The 23,110-nt window shown below is 41.6% G+C and overlaps 1 protein-coding gene across 1 annotated transcript in view; it reads right to left on the bottom strand.

Moving 5' to 3' along the window:
* Positions 1-23,110, bottom strand: part of LOC130905258 (serine/threonine-protein kinase TAO3-like) — a 33,359-nt gene extending 10,249 nt beyond the window's left edge. Inside the window, exons 1-7 of the mRNA XM_057818452.1 lie at positions 22,371-23,110; positions 16,467-16,703; positions 10,326-10,454; positions 10,062-10,265; positions 9,748-9,987; positions 2,796-3,008; positions 2,533-2,715 (exon numbers count right to left, since the gene is read on the bottom strand). Coding sequence (XP_057674435.1) covers positions 2,533-2,715; positions 2,796-3,008; positions 9,748-9,987; positions 10,062-10,265; positions 10,326-10,454; positions 16,467-16,652 — 1,155 coding nt within the window. The 5' untranslated portion in view covers positions 16,653-16,703; positions 22,371-23,110. The remainder of the gene's footprint in view (positions 1-2,532; positions 2,716-2,795; positions 3,009-9,747; positions 9,988-10,061; positions 10,266-10,325; positions 10,455-16,466; positions 16,704-22,370) is intronic.

Below are 23,110 nucleotides of genomic sequence, written 5' to 3'. Positions count from 1 at the left end.
TTGGATCATTGTCCTGTTGGAAGATAAATCTCCATCCCAGTTTCAGGTCTTGTGCAGATACCAACAGGTTTTCTTCCAGAATGTTCCTGTATTTGGCTGCATCCATCTTCCCGTCAATTTTAACCATCTTCCCTGTCCCTGCTGAAGAAAAGCAGGCCCAAACCATGATGCTGCCACCACCATGTTTGACAGTGGGGATGGTGTGTTCAGGGTGATGAGCTGTGTTGCTTTTACGCCAAACATATCGTTTTGCATTATGCCCAAAAAGTTCAATTTTGGTTTCATCTGACCAGAGCACCTTCTTCCACATGTTTGGTGTGTCTCCCAGGTGGCTTGTGGCAAACTTTAAACCAGACTTTTTATGGATATCTTTGAGAAATGGCTTTCTTCTTGCCACTCTTCCATAAAGGCCAGATTTGTGCAGTGTACGACTGATTGTTGTCCTATGGACAGACTCTCCCACCTCAGCTGTAGCTCTCTGCAGTTCATCCAGAGTGATCATGGGCCTCTTGGCTGCATCTCTGATCAGTTTTCTCCTTGTTTGAGAAGAAAGTTTGGAAGGACGGCCGGGTCTTGGTAGATTTGTAGTGGTCTGATGCTACTTCCATTTCAATATGATGGCTTGCACAGTGCTCCTTGAGATGTTTAAAGCATGGGAAATCTTTTTGTATCCAAATCCGCCTTTAAACTTCTCCACAACAGTATCTCGGACCTGCCTGGTGTGTTCCTTGGTTTTCATAATGCTCTCTGCACTTTAAACAGAACCCTGAGACTATCACAGAGCAGGTGCATTTATACGGAGACTTGATTACACACAGGTGGATTCTATTTATCATCATCGGTCATTTAGGACAACATTGGATCATTCAGAGATCCTCACTGAACTTCTGGAGTGAGTTTGCTGCACTGAAAGTAAAGGGGCCGAATAATATTGCACGCCCCATTTTTCAGTTTTTTATTTGTTAAAAAAGTTTAAATTATCCAATAAATGTTGTTCCACTTCACGATTGTGTCCCACTTGTTGTTGATTCTTGACAAAAAAATTAAACTTCATATCTTTATGTTTGAAGCCTGAAATGTGGCGAAAGGTTGCAAGATTCAAGGGGGCCAAATACTTTTGCAAGGCACTGTATATGTAATATATATACAGTATATTTCTGTCTCCATCCATGTACCCATTTATAAAGCGCACCATGATTTTACAAGTTGATTTTGGGGGAAAAAAGTGTGCGTTATATTTGGGAAATTACGGTAATATTTTCTTTTTTTTCTACTAATTTAGCAATGAAATTTTTGCTGACACTTATTAATTCACAAAAACATTTTGGAACACTAATGTAAATTCTTTATTAAAGTACAAATAAACATGTAAGTAACAATAATTAATAGGGTTGTTCCGATCATGTTTTTTTCTCCCGATCATAAGTACTGCATTTGTTTATTATGGCAATAAATCCTCAAGATGGCATTTACATTATTAACATTCTTTCTGTGAGAGGGATCCACGGATAGAAAGACTTGTAATTCTTAAAGGATAAATGTGACTTTGTATATTGTGACTAAATATTGCCATCTAGTGTATTTGTTGAGCTTTCAGTAAATTATACTGTAGCCATTTAACTGTTCTGCCCAAATGCATGATGGGAAGTGCAACCATGACTGTGCGTAGTGGCACCAATTGATACATCTTCTCTGCGTTGGGAAGTAACTTAGGGTGTTAAGGAAAAGATCAACCACTATCGTTCTTCCCCACATTGCTTCTCACGATATTTCTAATTATTGAGAGAGGGATTTTAAGGCTTTAGCCAATTAAAAAAAGGCTCCAAAGACTGCCAAAATTCTCTCTACTCATTTTACACTGCCTGTTAGCTCTATATATAGGTAAAACGGCGCCATTATAGATTGAACGCGACAATGCGTGAGTGAGTCGTGCAGCGCATGCGTTAATTGCATTAAATATTTTAACGTGATTAATTTTTTTAAAATTAATTACCGCCGTTTATGCGATAAATTTGACAGCCCTACTTTAAGCCAAAACTAAAGACTCTGGATGAATGTAAGACATTTTGTCTGTAACGTTAAATACAATTAGAAAACGATTTAATTAAAAAAAAAAATATATATATATATATATATATATAAAAAAGGCATGTCCGATATTTTGCCGATTCCGATACTTTGAAAATGACGTGATCGGACCCGATCGATCAGCACATCTTTAGTTTGAGGGAAAAGAACGCAACAGGGGATGAAGAAAGGTATCAATTGTTTATCTGTAGTTGACTTACAGTACAATATACAGAGTGTAAATATGCAAATGTGCGCATGGCAATCTACTATGTATGATGCATGTCTCGTTGGCTTAGCAACCATATTTGAACAGTGTAACATTGTCAAAGTCTTGTTTCAAAGTAAACATAAATTTATTATGTTCATGTATGTGCAGTAATCCATACATTATTGGTACTATACAGCGTTTGTGACTACTACTACACTGCTACAGTTTGTGTTGCACGCCAGGTGAGCTCCTACCTTCTGCTCCAGGTGGGCCCTACGAATGGAGACCTTCTGCTGGAGTTTCTGCAGCTCTCGTTCGTGCTGGCTCTCCATCTGAGAGCTGCTCTTCCTTTGGTAGGCGTCCAGGAGCTCCATCTCTTGCTTCAGCTGCCGCTTCAGGGCCTCGCATTCGGACTCCTGCTCGGCCTCCAGCTTCATCTGGATGTGGCCAAACGCAATCGGATGGTTAAGAAAGCCAATTCTACTCAAAGGGACAGCCAAGGCTCGGCCGGGCATACCGCTTGCGAGGCCATCATCTGGTTGATTGAGTGCTCGTACTGCTCGGCCAACACGGCCAGCTTGCGGGTCTGTTCCTCCTTCAACCCCTTCAGGAGACACTTGTGCTCCCCTTTGGGTGACACCTCCAGCTGGTGGTTGCGAAGAGCTTTGTACTGCTTGTTCTGAACCTTACACGTGTCCTGGAACTGCTTCTTGATCTGCAGTTCCACCGTCTGACCACACACAAATGCCATCACTCAAAAAAAGGGTGAGAGGGTGGGAGTGGCGCCTAACTCTACAGTAAGTATACAGTTTCTACAGTGAGAACTCCTTGTGATTTTGCAAGTTCACCCACTTAGAAAATAGGTAAAAGTCTTGAAATTTCAATCAGAGATTCATTTCCATTTATAGAGACATACTCTTTAAAAAAAAAATCCGGAACCCATACTGTATTATTTTTCAATAATTTATTTGTAATTTACTGGGGTTCATAAGTATTTGCAGCAAATCAGTGCTAATATGCTGTATAGTGGTTAAGCCTTTGTTGCAATTACAGAGGCCAGACGCTTTCTGTAGTTCTTCACCAGGTTTTCACGTATGAAAAAAGGGATTTTGGCGCATTCCTCCACACAAATACAGGGTGACCCAAAAAAAACGGGCCCCAACTCTAATTAGGCCCCGTTTCTTAGTGTTTTGTCCGAATGAAATGAAACTTTGGTCATAACTAGTTTATTATATTCGAAACATCACATCAAAACTCTAGGGTCTTTGGGCTTTTTTCCTCCGTTCTACAGCATATGTTCTAGATGGCCTCCATTTAGCTCCATGCATTTCTTGAGGCTGGAGGACCCCCAGAAGACATTTGTCTTGGAGTTCACCTTTCCATCAAGATGGAAGTGGGCTTCATCTAATGAAGTAGCCACTAAGCCCCTGCACTCTCCTAAGTGCATGGTGTCTGCTGCAATCTCGGCCAGAGGCATCATTGGACCAATCTTCATCAAAGCAGTGACAGTCACCAAGGAGCGGTATGTGGAGGTCCTCAAAACCTTCAAGAATGAGCTCCAGACCATCTACCCGTCGCTCATGAGCAGGTTCTGGTTCCAGGAGCAAGTTCTTACACCTCAAACCTGTCCCGAGATTGACTGAAAGAGAACTTCGGAGGCCGAGTGATCAGTCTCAAGACTGATTTTGAGTGGGCACCCCATAGCCCGGACCTAAGCCCCCCAGACTTTTTTCTTTGGGGCTATCTTAAGGACAGAGTCTACGCAGGGAAACCCAGAACCATCACAGAACTTAAGAAAGCCATCAGGGAGGGGATGAGAGCCATGACCAATTCAGTCTGTAAGAACGTCATGGACAACTTTGTGCTGCGCCTCAAGAAATGCATGGAGCTAAATGGAGGCCATCTAGAACATATATTCTGTAGAACGGAGAAAAAAAGGCCAAAGACCCTAGTGTTTTGATATGATGTTTTGAATATAATAAACTAGTTATGACCAAAGTTTCATTTCATTCGGACAAAACACTAAGAAACGGGGCCTAATTAGAGTTGGGGCCCGTTTTTTTTGGGTCACCCTGTATTCTCTTGATCTTTCAGGTTTCGGGGCTGTCATTTCAGCTCCATCCAAAGATTTTCTATTGGACTGAGGCCTGGAGACTGGCTAAGCCACTCCAGAACCTTGAAATGCTTTTTTTCGCAGCCACCAGTCAGCTTGGCTGTGTGCTTCATTGTCATGTTGGAAGATCCAGCCATGACTCATCTTCAAGTCTCTGACTTAGAGGAAGGGGTTGTGGCTCAAAATCTGATGATACATTTCACCATTCATTCTCTGCTTTATACAGTAGAGTCGTTCTGTCCCCTTTGCCGAAAAGCAGCCCCAAAGCCTGAGGTTTCCACCTCCGTACTTCACAGTGGGGATGGTGTTCTTGGGATCGTACTCATCCTTCTTTTTCTTCAAGGGCGTAGGTTTACATAGGGACGGTAGGGACATAACACTACCAACTTTTCAGAATGCTCAAATTGTCCCCACCAACTTTTAAGCAACCTTATGTGCATTCTATAATAAATTCAGTTATACAGGTAATTTAGATTGTCTTCCCATATGTTGTCAGGATAGAATTGACTCTACCATTATTAAGTGACCTTTTTTCATTACGTTCAAACATACTTTTCACTTGCTGAATGCGCCTCCGTTAAACGCGTGTTTGATTGGCTGATGACTTGACTCAGCCCCCTTCATAGAGGTTTGATATTAGGAGTATTTTTGGGCCGACAGCAGCCACTGTAAGTAATTTAAAAAGACACCATTGTTGTACACACCACTAATTTTGCTACAGAAAGTTCGACCTGCCTCAGAGTTAGAATAACATTAAACTGTGTGAACTTGCTAACCTGCAAAACTCGAGTAGGGAGCTGCTTAGAGAGAAGTGTCCTACTGCTTGTGTTTTCTACTGTTAACGTTAATTAAACTGTGAGAAATGTTTGCTGAAAACTATAGAACCAGAAAAACGTTAGCAAGAAGCTGCTTACAGAGAGACGGGTGCTACATAACCTCACATGTTGCTCACACAACACAACCTACACACAACATAATCATAATTAACTATGCGCATTTTTAAAAAAAAACGTTTTGGGGGGGATGCCGCGAGCTACCCACACTAGCATTGGGACTGACTGGTCGATCGTGATCGACGTAATGAGCACCCCTGATTTAGCATATCAATTATTTTGGTTCATATTTTTGAGAAGTTGTATAGCCCTGCCCCCCGTTCACCTAATCTGTTTGGTCTTATTAATGTCCTATCCTGAGTAAAAAGTATGCATGCAGGTAATGCTGTTACAGTGCCTTGCAAAAGTATTCGGCCCCCTTGAACCTTGCAACCTTTCGCCACATTTCAGGCTTCAAACATAAAGATATAAAATTTTAATTTTTTGTCAAGAATCAACAACAAGTGGGACACAATCGTGAAGTGGAACAAAATTTATTGGATAATTTAAACTTTTTTTAACAAATAAAAAACTGAAAAGTGGGGTGTGCAATATTATTCGGCCCCCTTGCGTTAATACTTTGTAGCGCCACCTTTTGCTCCAATTACAGCTGCAAGTCGCTTGAGGTATGTTTCTATCAGTTTTGCACATCGAGAGACTGACATTCTTGCCCATTCTTCCTTGCAAAACAGCTCGAGCTCAGTGAGGTTGGATGGAGAGTGTTTGTGAACAGCAGTCTTCAGCTCTTTCCACAGATTCTCGATTGGATTCAGGTCTGGACTTTGACTTGGCCATTCTAACACCTGGATACGTTTATTTTTGAAACATTCCATTGTAGATTTGGCTTTATGTTTTGGATCATTGTCCTGTTGGAAGATAAATCTCCGTCCCAGTCTCAGGTCTTGTGCAGATACCAACAGGTTTTCTTCCAGAATGTTCCTGTATTTGGCTGCATCCATCTTCCCGTCAATTTTAACCATCTTCCCTGTCCCTGCTGAAGAAAAGCAGGCCCAAACCATGATGCTGCCACCACCATGTTTGACAGTGGGGATGGTGTGTTCAGGGTGATGAGCTGTGTTGCTTTTACGCCAAACATATCGTTTTGCATTGTGGCCAAAAAGTTCAATTTTGGTTTCATCTGACCAGAGCACCTTCTTCCACATGTTTGGTGTGTCTCCCAGGTGGCTTGTGGCAAACTTTAAACGAGACTTTTTATGGATATCTTTGAGAAATGGCTTTCTTCTTGCCACTCTTCCATAAAGGCCAGATTTGTGCAGTGTACGACTGATTGTTGTCCTATGGACAGACTCTCCCACCTCAGCTGTAGATCTCTGCAGTTCATCCAGAGTGATCATGGGCCTCTTGGCTGCATCTCTGATCAGTTTTCTCCTTGTTTGAGAAGAAAGTTTGGAAGGACGGCCGGGTCTTGGTAGATTTGCAGTGGTCTGATGCTCCTTCCATTTCAATAAGATGGCTTGCACAGTGCTCCTTGAGATGTTTAAAGCTTGGGAAATCTTTTTGTATCCAAATCCGGCTTTAAACTTCTCCACAACAGTATCTCGGACCTGCCTGGTGTGTTCCTTGGTTTTCATAATGCTCTCTGCACTTTAAACAGAACCCTGAGACTATCACAGAGCAGGTGCATTTATACGGAGACTTGATTACACACAGGTGGATTCTATTTATCATCATCGGTCATTTAGGACAACATTGGATCATTCAGAGATCCTCACTGAACTTCTGGAGTGAGTTTGCTGCACTGAAAGTAAAGGGGCCGAATAATATTGCACGCCCCACTTTTCAGTTTTGTATTTGTTAAAAAAGTTGAAAATATCCAATAAATGTTCCACTTCATGATTGTGTCCCACTTGTTGTTGATTCTTGACAAAAAAAACTAAATTTCATATCTTTATGTTTGAAGCCTGAAATGTGGCGAAAGGTTGGAAGATTCAAGGGGGCCAAATACTTTTGCAAGGCACTGTAACTCTTTGAGTGTCATAAATATTGCTGATTCTCAGGGATACAAATACTTATGAACCCCGGTAAATAACAAATAAATTATTGAAAAATTATACAATGTGAGTTCCTGTTTTTTTTCAAGATTATGTCTCTATAAGTGGTCATGCATCTATGATTGAAATTTCAGACCACTACCTATTTTCTAAGTGGGTGCACTTGCAAAATCACAAGGGGTGCAAATACTTCCATTCCTCACTGTATATATATATTTTTTTCCCTTGTGCTATAGTACGTGCACTATACATTTTTGGCGACACACCTGGTTGGTTTGGTTATGTCTGAGCGGGAAAAAAGTCTACACTTACATATTAATAATGCTGCAGCTATTGATTATTTTAGTAGTCGATTAATCGATGAACTAGTTAATTCGAATAGTCGAGGAATCGGATAAGGAACATAAAAAATCAAAATACCTGAGTTGAACCTCAAACGGAAAAATAAATAAATAAATGAGAATCTCAGTACAACAAAAGAACAATTTGGATAACTTACATCGCAAAGGTCAGCTAGTTTAAATGTTATAAAATGCTAGCGTTTGATTCAAACACATACAGTGGGGCGAATAAGTATTTAGTCAACCACTAATTGTGCTAGTTCTCCCACTTGAAAATATTAGAGAGACGTGCAATTGTCAACATGGGTAAACCTCAACCATGAGAGAAAGAATGTGGGGGGAAAAAAACAGAAAATCACATTGATTGATTTTTAAAGAATTTATTTGCAAATCATGGTGAAAAATAAGTATTTGGTCAATACCAAAAGTTCATCTCAATACTTTGTTATGTACCCTTTGTTGGCAATAACGGAGGCCAAACGTTTTCTGGGCAACATGGACTTTCAACTCCCTCCACAGATTTTCTATGGGGTTGAGATCTGGAGACTGGCTAGGCCACTCCAGGACTTTGAAATGCTTCTTAAGAAGCCACTCCTTTGTTGCCCTGGCTGTATGTTTGGGATCATTGTCATGCTGAAAGACCCGGCCACATCTCATCTTCAATGCCCTTGCTGATGGAAGGAGATTTTCACTCAGAATCTCTCGATACATGGTCCCATTAATTCTTTCCTTTACACAGATCAGTCGTCCTGGTCCCTTTACAGAAAAACAGCCCCAAAGCATGATGTTTCCACCCCCACGTTTCACAGTGGGTATGGTGTTCTTCGGATGCAATTCACTATTCTTTCTCCTCGACACACGAGAACCTGTGTTTCTACCAAAAAGTTCTATTTTGGTTTCACCAGACCATAACACATTCTTCCAGTCTTCTTCTGGATCATGCAGGTTTCACCAGACCATAACACATTCTTCCAGTCCTCTTCTGGATAATCCAAATGCTCTCTAGCGAACCAGAGACGGGCCTGGACGTGTACTTTCTTCAGCAGGGGGACACGTCTGGCAGTGCAGGATTTGAGTCCCTGGTGGTGCATTGTGTTACTGATAGTAGCCTTTGTTACTGGGGTCCCAGTTATCTGTAGGTTATTCACTATGTGCCCCCGTGTGGCTCTGGGATTTTTGCTCACCGTTCTTGTTATCATTTTGACGCCACGGAGTGAGATCATGCATGGAGCCCTAGATCTTGTGAGATTATCAGTGGTCTTGTATGTCTTCCATTTTCTAATAATTGCTCCCACAGTTGATTTCTTTCCACCAAGCGTTTTACCTATTGCAGATTCAGTCTTCCCAGCCTGGTGCAGGTCTACAATTTTGTCTCTAGTGTCCTTCGACAGCTCTTTGGTCTTGGCCATAGTGGAGTGTGGAGTGTGACTGACTGAGATTGTGGACAGGTGTCTTTTATACCGATAATGAGTTAAAAAAAGGTGGCATTAATACAGGTAACGAGTGGAGCCTCGTTAGACCTTGTTAGAAGAAGTTAGACCTCTTTGACAGCTAGAAATCTTGCTTGTTTGTAGGTGACCAAATACTTATTTTCCACTCTAATTTGGAAATAAATTCTTTAAAAATCAAACAATGTGATTTTCTGTTGTTTTTTTTCACATTCTGTCTCTCGTGGTTGAGGTTTCCCTGTGTTGACAATTACAGGCCTCTCTAATCTTTTCAAGTAGGAGAACTTGCACAATTGGTGATTGACTAAATACTTATTTGCCCCACTGTATTGCCACAAAAAACGGCTAAATATACCTATATGATAAATTAGGAATGGATTTTAAAAAATCTTAGCTCAAACAAAAACTTATGTTAGTCTTAACAGGGAGCAGCTGGATTCAGCCATGTGAAATGAGTTATGTCATATTTACTGTTGCCACTAGAGGGCAGTTTATCCGCACAAATCAATAAAACTAAATGCAATGACTTTCAAAACAATCCATTGCAACGCCACTTTAATTAAACAAATACTTGAAGCAGCAAAATTTAATTCTAATCTTTTTTCTAACCGATTAACTCGAGTTAATCGTTTCAGCACTAAATATGATCACTAAATTTCTAAACTTCCTGCGTTTCTGTTCACCTTGAGGTCTCTGGGCTGCTGCCTGTGCTCCAGCGCGTGCTTGCGAGCGAGTTCGCGCCGCCTGCGGTCGTTGTACTCGTCCTGGTTGTCCAGCTCGGTGCGGTGCTGCATCCGCATGAGCTCGGCGCGGAGTTTGTGGAGCACGTGAAGCTGCCGCTGCTCCAAGTCCTGCGTGCCCTCATCCTGCCGGATCATTAGCGCCTGCTCCATCTCCTTCTGGCTCAGCTTCTTGTTCAGCTCCTACACCAGGAGGCAGGAATGGAGGGAGAGTCATGCCAAGGAAGCAGCCCGCAACCCAGACCTCTCGTCCTCACTTCTCGGAGTTGCTCCTGTTCAAAGTCGTGCTTCCGGAGCAGACTCCTGCGTTTGAGCGCCCGGCAGCTGCGCTCATAGACCAGCCTCTGCGTGGCCAGCAGGTGGGCTTCGTCCTCGGCCTGCGAGCGTTGAACCGTCTCCTTGTGCCGGGACAGACGCTCCTGCTTCTCCTCTTTGGGGGTGCACGGGTCCTCACTCATCTCCTGGAACAAACGCAACTGAGCGTTAGAGAAAGCCAAGACAAGGGTTAACGCGGAATTTACCTCTTTGATTTTATCCTTGCAGAGTCTGTACTCTTTCTTCTGGCTCTCCAAAAGCGACGTCAGTTCCTTCTTTTGTTGAGCCAAGATCTGCTGCTGGATCCGCTTCTCCTCCGCGGCCAACGACTTCATCTAGGAGGACACCGCAACTTTAGTTGTTATGCCTATAGTCGGGGTTGATGTCATCGGTGTGAAGGAATTCACCCCCCCGGCCGAGCCGCACCGAAACGGCGACAGCCAAACGGAAATGGTGCTGTGCTGCTCACCGCTTCCATGAGTTAACTGGGAGGGCTGAGATTCCATGCGTTCACTCCCTGTGTTAAACCTCCATGTTCCAAAAGTTTGAAGAAAGCTCACCGAAAACAGGTTGACAATTTATTCGTCGACAATGGTCAAAAAACAAGGCAAAAACAGACAACGGAGGAACAATGCTGGATCCAAAACAACGCTACATAGAAAAGTTTCCAAGCAGCGAACTGTTTGTTATCTCAATGTCCAGTGTTTTTGAAGGCTACGGTGGAGTGGGCCGGGCCGAAGGTGTGGTTGAGTGTTGTCTTGGGATAATCCCTCTGTGGCCAGTTTTGGGCGGTTAGGTTCGTGCGTGGATGGGACGTGGTTGCCACAGCGACCGATGCTGGTCTTGACGTCCCAAGCGCCCACTATCAACTTTGTTATCCTGGCTGGGCGAAACGCATTGGCGCCTTCAGAAATTTTTCATAGGGGTGGCCAGATGGGGCCACTTAAAATCTTGAGGTGGCCAAAACTAAAAGCCATAATTTCGGGTTTTCATTATATTATTGCAGTAAAAAGGTCAGGGGAAAACTATCAGAAAGACACGGCTACTGATATACTTTGGTGTATTGTGTAATATTTTATGTTACTTACAGTGTTGGGAGTAACGCCGTTATAAATAATGCCGTTACGTAACGGCGTTATTTTTTCAGTAACGGGGTAATCTAACTAATTACTTTTTCCACCGTTACAACGCCGTTCCCGTTACTGACAGTCAAAAGCGGTGCGTTACTTACTCTGAATAAATTGAAGAAACTACCAGCCGTGTCGAGTCGTCTCTCTGCTCTGTTGATTTGTCATCCAAGACTTGGGGTGCGTTCAGGTTCGAGAATAGCGCACGTACTTCTGACTCCAAGCTGTATGGCCCTGCTCATTCAATTAGACAATGCTTTCCAAAGTTTGGTAACGTTTCTGTGTTTGCTACACCTGATGCTAGCCTCGTTCCCATCTCCCACTGTTAGCCAGCAATAATTCTGCTTCCATCATGAGGACGGCAGGCACTTTGAAGGTGACGTGAATTGTCGGGAAACGAGCCTACCTGAATGCAGCCTCTCGAGAGATGCGATGGAAGTGATTGTGACTGGCTGAGGGTTAGATTCATGTGTCGTGGTAAGCCAATCAAAGCCGGTGATTTCACAAGCAAACCGGAACAGCGCGTGCGGCAAACACACACACGCAAAACAGATGCACAGGGTCGGGATGGCAGAGCATTCAGAAGAAAAATTGTCCTTTAAGAGGTGGAGATATAGACACTATTTCAAGTTTGTCGAAATTATAGGAAAGAACCTGCATGTAATGTGTAATTTATGTCCCGGGGCAAAGCTTTTGTCGACATCTGTGGTAAGCAATTCAAATCTGCCGAAGCACCGAACAAGTTAACTACCTGTCTGTTCTTCTCTATTCCACTGACTCGAATACTGCTCAGAAAATTTCAAATTCTTTGACATACAACAAGTTCTTTTTAAAGCAACGGAAATAGTTACTTTCCCTGGTAACTAGTTACTTTTACTATAGAGTAATTCAGTTACTAACTCAGTTACTTTTTGGAAGAAGTAGTGAGTAATGTAACTAATTACTTTTTTAAAGTAACGTGCCCAACACTGGTTACTAATGATTTAATGTGCATAGTCCATAACTGTCCAGTCAACATTTTGAGTTCCACAACAATTCTGCTTTATTGTGTTATGTATATATTAGGCATAAGGTGTACATTTAACTAAGGCTGTCAAAAGATTAAAAATTTTAATCGAGTTAATCACAGCTTAAACATTGATTAATCATAATTAATCGCCATTCAAACCATCTCTAAAATATGCCATATTTTTCTGTAAATTATTGTTGGAATGGAAAGATAAGACAAGACTGATATATACATTCAACATACTGTACATAAGTACTGTATTTGTTTATTATAACAATAAATCCACAAGATGGCATTAACATTATCAACATTCTTTCTGTGAAAGGGATCCACGGATAGAAATACTTGTAATTCTTAAAGGATAGATGTGAGTTTGTATATTGTGACTAAATATTGCCATCTAGTGTATTTGTCGAGCTTTCAGTAAAAGATACTGTAGCGACTTAACTGTTCTACCCAAATGCATGATAGGAAGTGGTGCAACCTTGCCTGGCACCGCCAGACTATTCTCCCTGTATTTTTCAAACACTGTGAGAAATAGTCTAGGACCCAGCCCATTAACAGCCTCTCGAGCAAATACAAAATCAAACGTCCAATCAGATTCGTTTAATTGCGTGACGTGTTCTTAACGAATACCGTCACTCTTGCGCGCCGAAAGTCGTCTCTACAACAGCACAGATGGCGAATTGGAGAGCCGAGAATATGTTCCAATCCGCGGTAAAACTATTTTTAAATTACCAAAACCATATCGACACAAGTCAATGACAACAGTCAACATGGCTCGCGCTAGCCATGTTGAATAAACCTCTCCATTCTCCGTTCACGCTGATTACTTGTCGCTTTAACAACGTCACGTCTGCCCGTCGCTGATTGGTCCACTCCGCTGTCTGTTTGCTGCGGCTTGCTCCACCCTCGGAATTTGATCCACCAGACGGTCGCAGCACGGCACAAGCAAGGTGCAACCATTACTGTGTGTGGTGGCTGCAAATGCTATATCTTCTCTGCGTTGGGTACACTACAGAGTGTTAAGAAAAAGATCAACTCCTGTCATTCTTCCCCACGTCGCTTCCCACGATATTTGTAGTTGCTGTGGGTGAGATGACAAAGCTTTTGCCAATTAAAAGCACGGTCCCAATGAATGCTTGTATCTACTCCACTCACTTGACACTGCCTCTTATCTCTGTATATAAGTAAAATGGCGCCATTGTAGGCTGTTTGCGGCAATGCGTGAATGAGTCGTACCGCAAATGCGTTAATTGCGATAAATATTTTCACGTGATTAATTTTTAAAAATTAATTACCGTCTGTTAACGCGATAAATTTGACAGCCCCACGTTTAATAAAACAAAATAAATGCATTCATTTGGGATGAAATCCATAACTGATGCTACAACAATCTAACGATATACTGGCAAGCACCCTGGTGGCGCCTCTGTCGAGACACAACTTGTTTTAGGACAGAGCCCTGCCCTTTGTCCTTGGAGTGGCGTCATTCTTGCTCGTGACGCACACGTTGGGCCTCTGTGATAAGATGGCGTTGTGTATCTATTCTGCTTCTTTTCATTAAACTATGGTGTACTATTTATTTTATATTAGGTGTATTAGAGTAGTCCAGTCCTACAGTAAATTTGAGAAATGATACGATACGAGATATGATTAATTATATTATGTGTGTTAGAGTAATACGAACAGTTATATGGTGTGTGCGAGAAAGGTAACTATTCCCTTCATTGTGGTTGTTTTTTGTCATCATTTGTGTTGCCGTGACAAGCATTGTGGCTAGCGGCCTAGCGGAAGTCGGTTATTGTCATTGTCACTGTGAAGGCCCTGGCCGTTTAATTATTGTTTTTTGAGATTCTTTCAGTCAGCTGATCGTCGCCTCCGCCATCTGGCTACCTCCCCTCCCAACGTGACGTAGGCTGATCAACGCCGGATGGACAGACGATGTCGCCGCCACTGATTGCCCACGAAAAAGGGCGCAAAGTTTGAAAAGTCAGAAGCTGTCAACTAACAGCTGAGGTCACATTTGACAGCATTCGTGCCGCGGTCTTCCTCGCCAGCTGTTTGCTCGCCATTCACTCTCATGTGCTTTGATCGCTAGATATACTCCCGCTTTTTCGGTGAGGTCTTTTGTGTTTTGCCATTATTGGACCGTTTTTGTTCACCACTGTAAATAAGAGCACTGAAGCAGTACGGGTACGCTGCCATTTCTGTTCAACCCGTTTTCTCCTGTTTTGTTTAGTGTAAGAAGCTAGGGTAGTGGCTGTTTTTTTGTTCTTTCCTTTTACGATCAGGGTTTGGTTAGCGGGTGGGGTTGAAGTGTGGGCTTACCCCGAAGCCGCGCTTCTTCCACATTTTGTATAGCCTATATTGTTCACTGCAAGTTTGACTGTAAATACATTTGTGCCACTTGTGAACTCGTGTGGCTCGTTTTATGTTAGGCCCTTAGCGAGCCGTCCGTGGGACGTAACAGTCACGTTCAGTGTCGTCATCAGCGTAATCGTCGTCATAATTACTATATCACTCCCGTTTTCATTTACAGTGGGGCTAATAAGTATTTAGTCAACCACCAATTGTGCAAGTTCTCCTACTTGAAAAGATTAGCGGGGCCTTTAATTGTCAACATGGGTAAACCTCAACCATGAGAGACAGAATGTGGAAAAAAAACAGAAAATCACATTGTTTGATTTTTAAAGAATTTATTTCCAAATTAGAGTGGAAAATAAGTATTTGGTCACCTACAAACAAGCAAGATTTCTTGCTGTCAAAGAGGTCTAACGTCTTCTAACGAGGCTCCACTCGTTCCCTGTATTAATGGCACCTGTTTTAACTCATTATCGGTATAAAAGACACCTTTTCACAGTCACACTCCAAACTCCACCATGGCCGAGACCAAAGAGCTGTTGAAGGACACCAGAGACAAAATTGTAGACCTGCACCAGGTTAGGAAGACTGAATCTGCAATAAGTGAAACGCTTGGTGTAAAGAAATCAACTGTGGGAGCAATTATTAGAAAATTGAAGACATACAAGATCACTGATAATCTCCCTCGATCTGGGGCTCCATGCAAGATCTCACCCCGTGGCGTCAAAATGATAATGAGAACGGTGAACAAAAGTCCCAGAACCACACGGGGGGACCTAGTGAATGACCTACAGAGAGCTGGGACCACAGTAACAAAGGCTACTATCAGTAACACAATGTGCCGCCAGGGACTCAAATCCTGCACTGCCAGACGTGTCCCCCTGTTGAAGAAAGTAACGTCCAGGCACGTCTGCAGTTCACTAGAGAGCATTTCGATGATCCAGAAGAGGACTGGGAGAATGTATTATGGTCAGATGAAACCAAAATAGAACTTTTTGGTAGAAACACAGGTTCTCGTGTTTGGAGGAGAAAGAATACTGAATTGCATCCGAAGAACACCATACCCACTGTGAAGCATGGGGGTGGAAAAATCATGCTTGGGGCTGTTTTTCTGCAAAGGAACCAGGACAACTGATCTGTGTAAAGGAAAGAATGAATGGAGCCATGTATCGAGAGATTTGGAGTGAAAAACTCCTTCCATCAGCAAGGGAATTGAAGATGAGACGTGGCTGGGTCTTTCAGCATGACAATGGTCCCAAACACACAGCCAGGGCAACAAAGGAGTGGCTTCGTAAGAAGCATTTCAAGGTCCTGGAGTGACCTAGCCACTCTCCAGATTTCAAAACCATAGAAAATCTGTGGAGGGAGTTGAAAGTCCGTGTTGCGCAACGACCGCCCCAAAACATCACTGCTCTAGAGGAGATCTGCATGGAGGAATGAGTCAGAATACCAGCAACGTGTGTGTGGAAAGCTTGTGACGAGTTAGAGAAAACGTTTGGCCTCCGTTATTGCCAACAAAGGGTACATAACAAAGTATTGAGATGAACTTTTGATATTGACTAAATACTTATTTTCCACCATGATTTGCAAACAAATTCTTTAAAAATCAAACAATGTGATTTTCTGGTTGTTGTTTTTTTCCACATTCTGTCTCTCATGGTTGAGGTTTACCCATGTTTACAGGCCTCTCTAATATTTTCAAGTGGGAGAACTTGCTCAATTAGTGGTTGACTAAATACTTATTTGCCCGGCTGTATGTTGTTTTTAATGATCAACAGATGCCAGTAGACTGCAACGTTACATCGCTTCTATTGTCACTGAAGTGCGGCGAACGTGTACGTATCTACCTCTTTGTCGGTCTGAGCTACGTGACGCTTGGCTAGCCTCTCCAGTTCCAAGTATGTGTTGTTGGTCTGTGTCTCCAACTCCTTGTGCAGCCTCAGCCTGTGCTCGTCCATCTCGGCCTTCAGCCTGTTCTCCAAGGCGATCAGCTGCTTCTGGTGCTGCCGCCGCATGCGCTTGTACCCAGACATCTGCTCCCGCAGCTCAAAGTTCTGATCATGCTCCTGGATCTACCCGATGACCTGGACAACAAAACCCGACATGGAGCGATTTTTTCAATGTTGTTAGAATGCAAACATTATACCGTATTGGCCCGAATATAAGACAATGTTTTTTTTGCATTGAAATAAGACTGAAAAAGTGGGGGTGTCATATTCGCGGTCTAGACGTTATACCCATTCACGACCTAGATGGCGCCAGATGTCATTGAAGCGATGTTCTGTCATGACAGATCTCAGCTACTCTCAAGTTTAACCAGATTGCATTATTTCATTGCAATGTTTTTCCTTATTTAGATTTGTTTCAAGACTACAGTTACAGTTAGACTTCAGTTTGATGGTTAATGCAGTTATTGCAATTTTGTTGTATTATCACAATAGATTGGTTTATTTAGATTTCAAAAAACAGAAGCCATTCATTTACGAATGTGATTGCACTTTAGTTTACATATTTAAATGTTCAGATTAGGGCTGTCAAAATTATCGCGTTAACGGGCGGTAATTAATTTTTTAAATTAATCACGTTAAAATATTTGACGCAATTAACGCACGTCCCACTCAGACAGATTTAAATGTCAGTAGAGTGAAATGCCCACTTGTTAATTGTGTTTTATGGAATTTTGCCGCCCTCTGCTGGCGCTTGGGTGCGACTGATTTTATAGGCTTCAGCACCCATGAGCATTGTGTAAGTAATTATTGACATCAACAATGGTGGGCTACTGGTTTATTTTTTTATTGAAATTTTTATTAAAATGAAAACATTAAGAGGGGTTTTAATATAAAATTTCTGTAACTTGTACTAACATTTATCTTTTAAGAACTACAAGTCGTTTTATCCATGGATCGCTTTAACAGAATGTTAATAATGTTAATGCCATCTTGTTGATTTATTGTTATAATAAACAAATACAGTTCTTAGGTACCGTATGTTGAATGTATATATCCATCTTGTGTCTTATCTTTCCATTCCAACAATTTATTTTACAGAATATATATATATAATTTACAGAAAAATATGGCATATTTTATTGATGGTTTGAATTGCGATTAATTACGATTAATTAATTTTTCAGCTGTAATTAACTCGATTAAAAATTTTAATCGTTTGACAGCCCTAGTTCAGATATTAAGATTTGAATGAGGCTAAATAACATGCTTTTTCTCTCAAATATATTGTTATAATCATTTGTTTCAGATGTACTGTAATTATTTTCCTGTATAAAAAATAATTTGGTATTCAAAAAGTCTTTTTTCAAACTTGAAAAAGAGGGGGTCCGTCTTATAATCAGGGCCGTCTTATATTCAGGCCAGTACGGTAATTTCATTATATCTTTGAAAGACTCATCTGTCAAATTTACTTATTTGCAAAATTATTTGATGAATTAATCTATCACATTAACACATTCTCTGCCAATGATCATTTTTCTGTGATGTCTTTTTCTGTAAATGACAGCAAGTGAGGTAAAGTGCCTCTGATGCACCTTCAGGCATACGCGGCGATAAAGGGCATAGCCCCCCGGTGGCCGAATTCCTCATTGCATGTAATTGACTTTCCAATATATGAATTTAAAATGAAGACTTTGCCGGTAAAATGTTGTCTATAAAAGTTTTAAAGTAGGGCTGTCAAACAATTAACATTTTTAGTCGAGTTAATCACAGCTTAAAAATTAATCAAAATTAATTGCAATTCAAACCATCTCTAAAATATGCCATATTTTTCTGTAAATTATTGTTGAAATGGAAAGATAAGACACAAAACAGATAGATACATTCAACATACTGTGCGTACGTTCTGTATTTGTTTATTGTAAAGATAAATGTAAAAGATGGCATTATTAACATTCTTTCTGTTAAAGGGATCCACGGATAGAAAAACTCGTAGTTCTTAAAAGATAAATGTTGGTGCAAGTTATACCAATTTTATATTACGACCCCTCTTAAACCTTTCTTGCCAAATGTATCACATTTGATACACTTAGAATTTCATGATTTTGAGACTAAATCAGAATTTTTAAATATTGTTCCTAAAAAAAACAATACTAATAATGGATGCAAGTGAACTCATGCATCTGCAGGTTCCATGAGAAAAAAATAACAGGATTTAGCAAGGGTTATGATATCAAAGCTCTTATTACACATATTATTTTTTTCCTTTTTTACAAATTTGAAAAAAAGGTTTCATTAAGACCTTATTTTTCAAATTTTGTGATTCTCTGACAATTGCTTCATATTGCAGCCATTAAAGGGTTAATGTTTTTGTTTTAATAAAATTTTCAATCAAAAAATAAACTAGTAGCTCGCCATTGGCACATGGGCTCCCTGCCGTTCTTCCACGGTGTCTTTAACTACCTAAGGTCGTGATTGAAATACACCACAAGGTGTCAATGGCGAGTTGTAAATTAATTAGATCTCTAGCCAACGAGTTTCGCCCCTCGGCTGACACCATACAGTGGGGGAAATAAGTATTTAGTCAACCACTAATTGTGCAAGTTCTCCCACTTGAAAATATTAGAGAGGCCTGTAATTGTCAACATGGGTAAACCTCAACCATGAGAGACAGAATGTGGAAAAAAAAAAAAAAAACAGAAAATCATATTGTTTGATTTTTAAAGAATTTAGATTAGAGATAAATTAGAGTGGAAAATAAGTATTTGGTCACCTACAAACATTCAAGATTTTTGGCTGTCAAAGAGGTCTAACTTCTCCTAACGAGGTCTAATGAGGCTCCACTCGTTACCTGTATTAATGGCATCTGTTTTAACTCATTATTGGTATAAAAGACACCTGTCCACAATCTCAGTCAGTCACACTCCAAACTCCCCTATAGCCAAGACAAAAGAGCTGTCGAAGGACACCAGAGACAGCATTGTAGACCTCCACCAGGATGGGAAGACTGAATCTGCAATAGGTAAAACGCTTGGTGCAAATAAATCAACTGTGGGGGCAATTATTAGAAAATGGAAGACATACAAGACCACTGATAAGTCCCTCGATCTGGGGCTCCATGCAAGATCTCACCCCGTGGCGTCAAAATGATAACAAGAACAGTGAGCAAAAATCCCTGAACCACACGGGGGGACCTAGTGAATGACCTACAGAGAGCTGGGACCACAGTAACAAAGGCTACTGTCAGTAACACAATGCGCCACCGGGGACTCAAATCCTGCACTGCCAGACGTGTCCCCCTGCTGAAGAAAGTACACGTCCATGCCGGTCGCCAGAGAGCATTTGGATGATGCAGAAGAGGACTGGGAGAATGTGTTATGGTCAGATGAAACCAAAATAGAACTTTTTGGTAGAAACACAGGTTCGCGTGTTTGGAGGAGAAAGAATACTGAATTGCATCTGAAGAACACCATACCCACTGTGAAGCATGGGGGATGAAACATCATGCTTTGGGGCTATTTTTCTGCAAATGGACCAGGACGACTGAACTGTGTAAAGGAAAGAATGAATGGGGCCATGTATCGAGAGATTCTGAGTGAAAATCTCCTTCCATCAGCAAGGGCATTGAAGATGAGACGTGGCTGGGTCTTTCAGCATGACAATGATCGCAAACACACAGCCAGGGCAACAAAGGAGTGGCTTCACAAGAAGCATTTCAAGGTCCTGGAGTGGCCTAGCCAGTCTCCAGATCTCAACCCCAAAGAAAATCCGTGGAGGGAGTTGAAAGTCCGTGGTACCCAACCACAGCCCCAAAACATCACTGCTCTAGATGAGATCTGCATGGAGGAATGGGCCAAAATACCAGCAACAGTGTGTGAAAAGCTTGTGAAGAGTTACAGAAAACGTTTGGCCTCCGTTATTGCCAACAAAGGTTACATAACAAAGTATTGAGTTGAACTTTTGGTTTTGACCAAATACTTATTTTCCACCATGATTTGCAAATAAATTCTTCAAAAATCAAACAATGTGACTTTCTGTTTTTTTCCACATTCTGTCTGTCACGGTTGAGGCTTACCCATGTTAACAATAACAGGCCTCTGTAATATTTTCAAGTTGGAGAATTTGCACAATTCGTGGTTGACTAAATACTTATTTCCCCCACTGTGTATACAATAGATGGTTTTTAAGCACTTCAAATGTAATAATTATACGTTTTAAACACGTTTCTGTCCCACCAAATTATTTTTAAACAAGAACAAAGTATATAAGTGCTTGTCTTTATTAAATGCTTCATTGAGTCCACTCAAATCCGCTCAAGCTGGTCACTTACACACAATGAGTTGCCTCAGCAACTGTTTAACAAGTTAAACGATCATTGACGCATGAAGCTTGGGTTCCAGGCATCTGTGGCATTATCGTTAACTTTAATATGCAACTCTAGTGCACTGCCTGACCAACAAAGTGTAGGGAAAGAGAGGGATGGAGGGAGCGTGAGACTACTCGATCGGCTCGGGACAGCTCATCTGTATTTTTTTAGGGCTGTCAAATGATTAAAATTTTTAATCGAGTTAATCACAACTTAAAAATTAATCATAATTAATCGCGATTCAAACCATCTATAAAACATGCCGTATTTTTCTGTAAATTATTGTTGGAATGGAAAGATAAGACACACTACGTATATATACTTTCAACATACGGTACATAAGTACTGTATTTGTTTATTATAACAATAAACCAACAAGATGGCATTGACATTAACATTGTGTTAAAGTGATCCATGGATAGAAAGACTTGTAGTTCTTAAAAGATAAATGTTAGTACAAGTTAAAGAAATTTTATATTGAAACCCCTCTTAATATTTCGTTATAATAAAATTTGTAAAATTTTCAATCAAAAAATAAACTAGTAGCTCACCATTGTTGATGTCAATAATTACACAATGCTCATGTGCTTAAACCCATAAAATCAGTCGCACCAAAGCGCCAGCAGAGGGAGACAAAAAAACACAAGGAACAAGTGGACATGACACTGCTGTCATTTTAATCTGTTTGAGTGGGGCATGTGCGTTAATTGCGTCAAATATTTTAACATGATTAATTTAAAAAATTAACGCCCCTTAACGCGATAATTTTGACAGCCCTAGTATTTTTTATTTTTTATTCTCTTTAAATTGAAAAAAACATCTGCAATGGACTGAGGGCTAAGTTTGAAGCGCGAATTAGCGAGGGATCATTGTATATCTAATCCCCAATGTTAAATACGCCTATTTCAACATGTTATTTCTTGATTTGTTTTTACCGACAACAAAAAAATAAATATACCAACTTTTTTTCACCCCAACACAAGGGGGTGCTGGAGCACCCTGAGCACCTCATTTCCAGCACCACTAATTAAGAATGTTTAAAAAAAAAAAAAAAAAAAAAAGAATAGGACTAGTTTATTCTAAAACTAAATCTCACAGGGTGTGCATACTTATGCAAGCAAACAATCTCAAGTTATTTTTTTAAAATTCCTCCTGAAATGAGTATCATTTCACCAAAACACCGCTTTGATCGGGGTTTGTAGTTTTTTTTTTTTTTTTTAACATGATGAAAAGCGAGGAGGAGGGAAAAATGACATCCATTAAAGGATGTGGTTGCCATGACGACGGATGGATGTAGTCATGGCATAGCGCGTGAGTGTGAGCCCCCTCCTCCCCTTTTCACACACGCACAAGCACGCTCATTGTACTCGTTTTTTTTTTTTTTCTTCCACGCAAATGCCGGGTGCCAGCTTTCTAGTCAAAGCGGGTAAAAGGTTTACCAAAGATGCTGATGTGAGGGTGACGGTGGTGCGTTCGCGGGTCTCGCAGCGTCGTCGCCGCCGCCGGCTGTGGTGAGAAGAAGGCCGCAGCTGTGGCCCGCTGGAGTGCCCGTACGCGGCCTCATCCCTTCGTCACGCCGGCAGCATGCTCCTGCGGCGCGGAGGAGGGAGAAGTAGCCGAGGAGAAGCCGCCGTCGCGGTTCTGCTGGTCGAGGTGGTTACAGGGCCGATCCCCGCAGCGGGCCAGCTGTCGTTGTGTCCCACGTCCGTGAATGCAGCACACGTCCGCCGCCGGCCTCACGCGCATCCTGCAGCTCCGCTCAACGCGGGCTGCGAGTCCTTTTTGGCCGGGGAAAGGGCATCCTCGAGCGAATGAGCGCGAAACAAAGCACCGCTGCGAGCCGATTCTCCACAATGCGGGACAGATTTTTAAAAAGAATCATAAAAAAAACGAAGAAGGGGGAGGGGGTGGCAATTACGCAATGCCTACCATTGATAATCGCGCAAAGATGTGATGTAATTTAGTGGCACCAGAGAGCGAGAAGGCTTTCCCCGGGCGACGGTCGCCGTGCTCGGCTGGGTGACGGCGGCGGCCCGGTGAGGAGATGCGAGTCCGAACATGATGCCCAAGCGTCCCGATTTGACGCCGCTCGGAAGCTCGGATGTGTGTCCTACATTTACAGCGCACTTGGTCATGGTAGGCGCTTCTCGTGCCTTCTATTCATCTCTTCTTCTCCCTC

The sequence above is a fragment of the Corythoichthys intestinalis genome, chromosome 17 (assembly GCF_030265065.1).
Source record: "Corythoichthys intestinalis isolate RoL2023-P3 chromosome 17, ASM3026506v1, whole genome shotgun sequence".
NCBI classification, from domain to species: Eukaryota; Metazoa; Chordata; class Actinopteri; order Syngnathiformes; family Syngnathidae; genus Corythoichthys; species Corythoichthys intestinalis.
The sequence above is the reverse complement of the archived record's forward strand: the minus strand, read 5'-3'. Positions and strand labels throughout refer to the sequence as shown.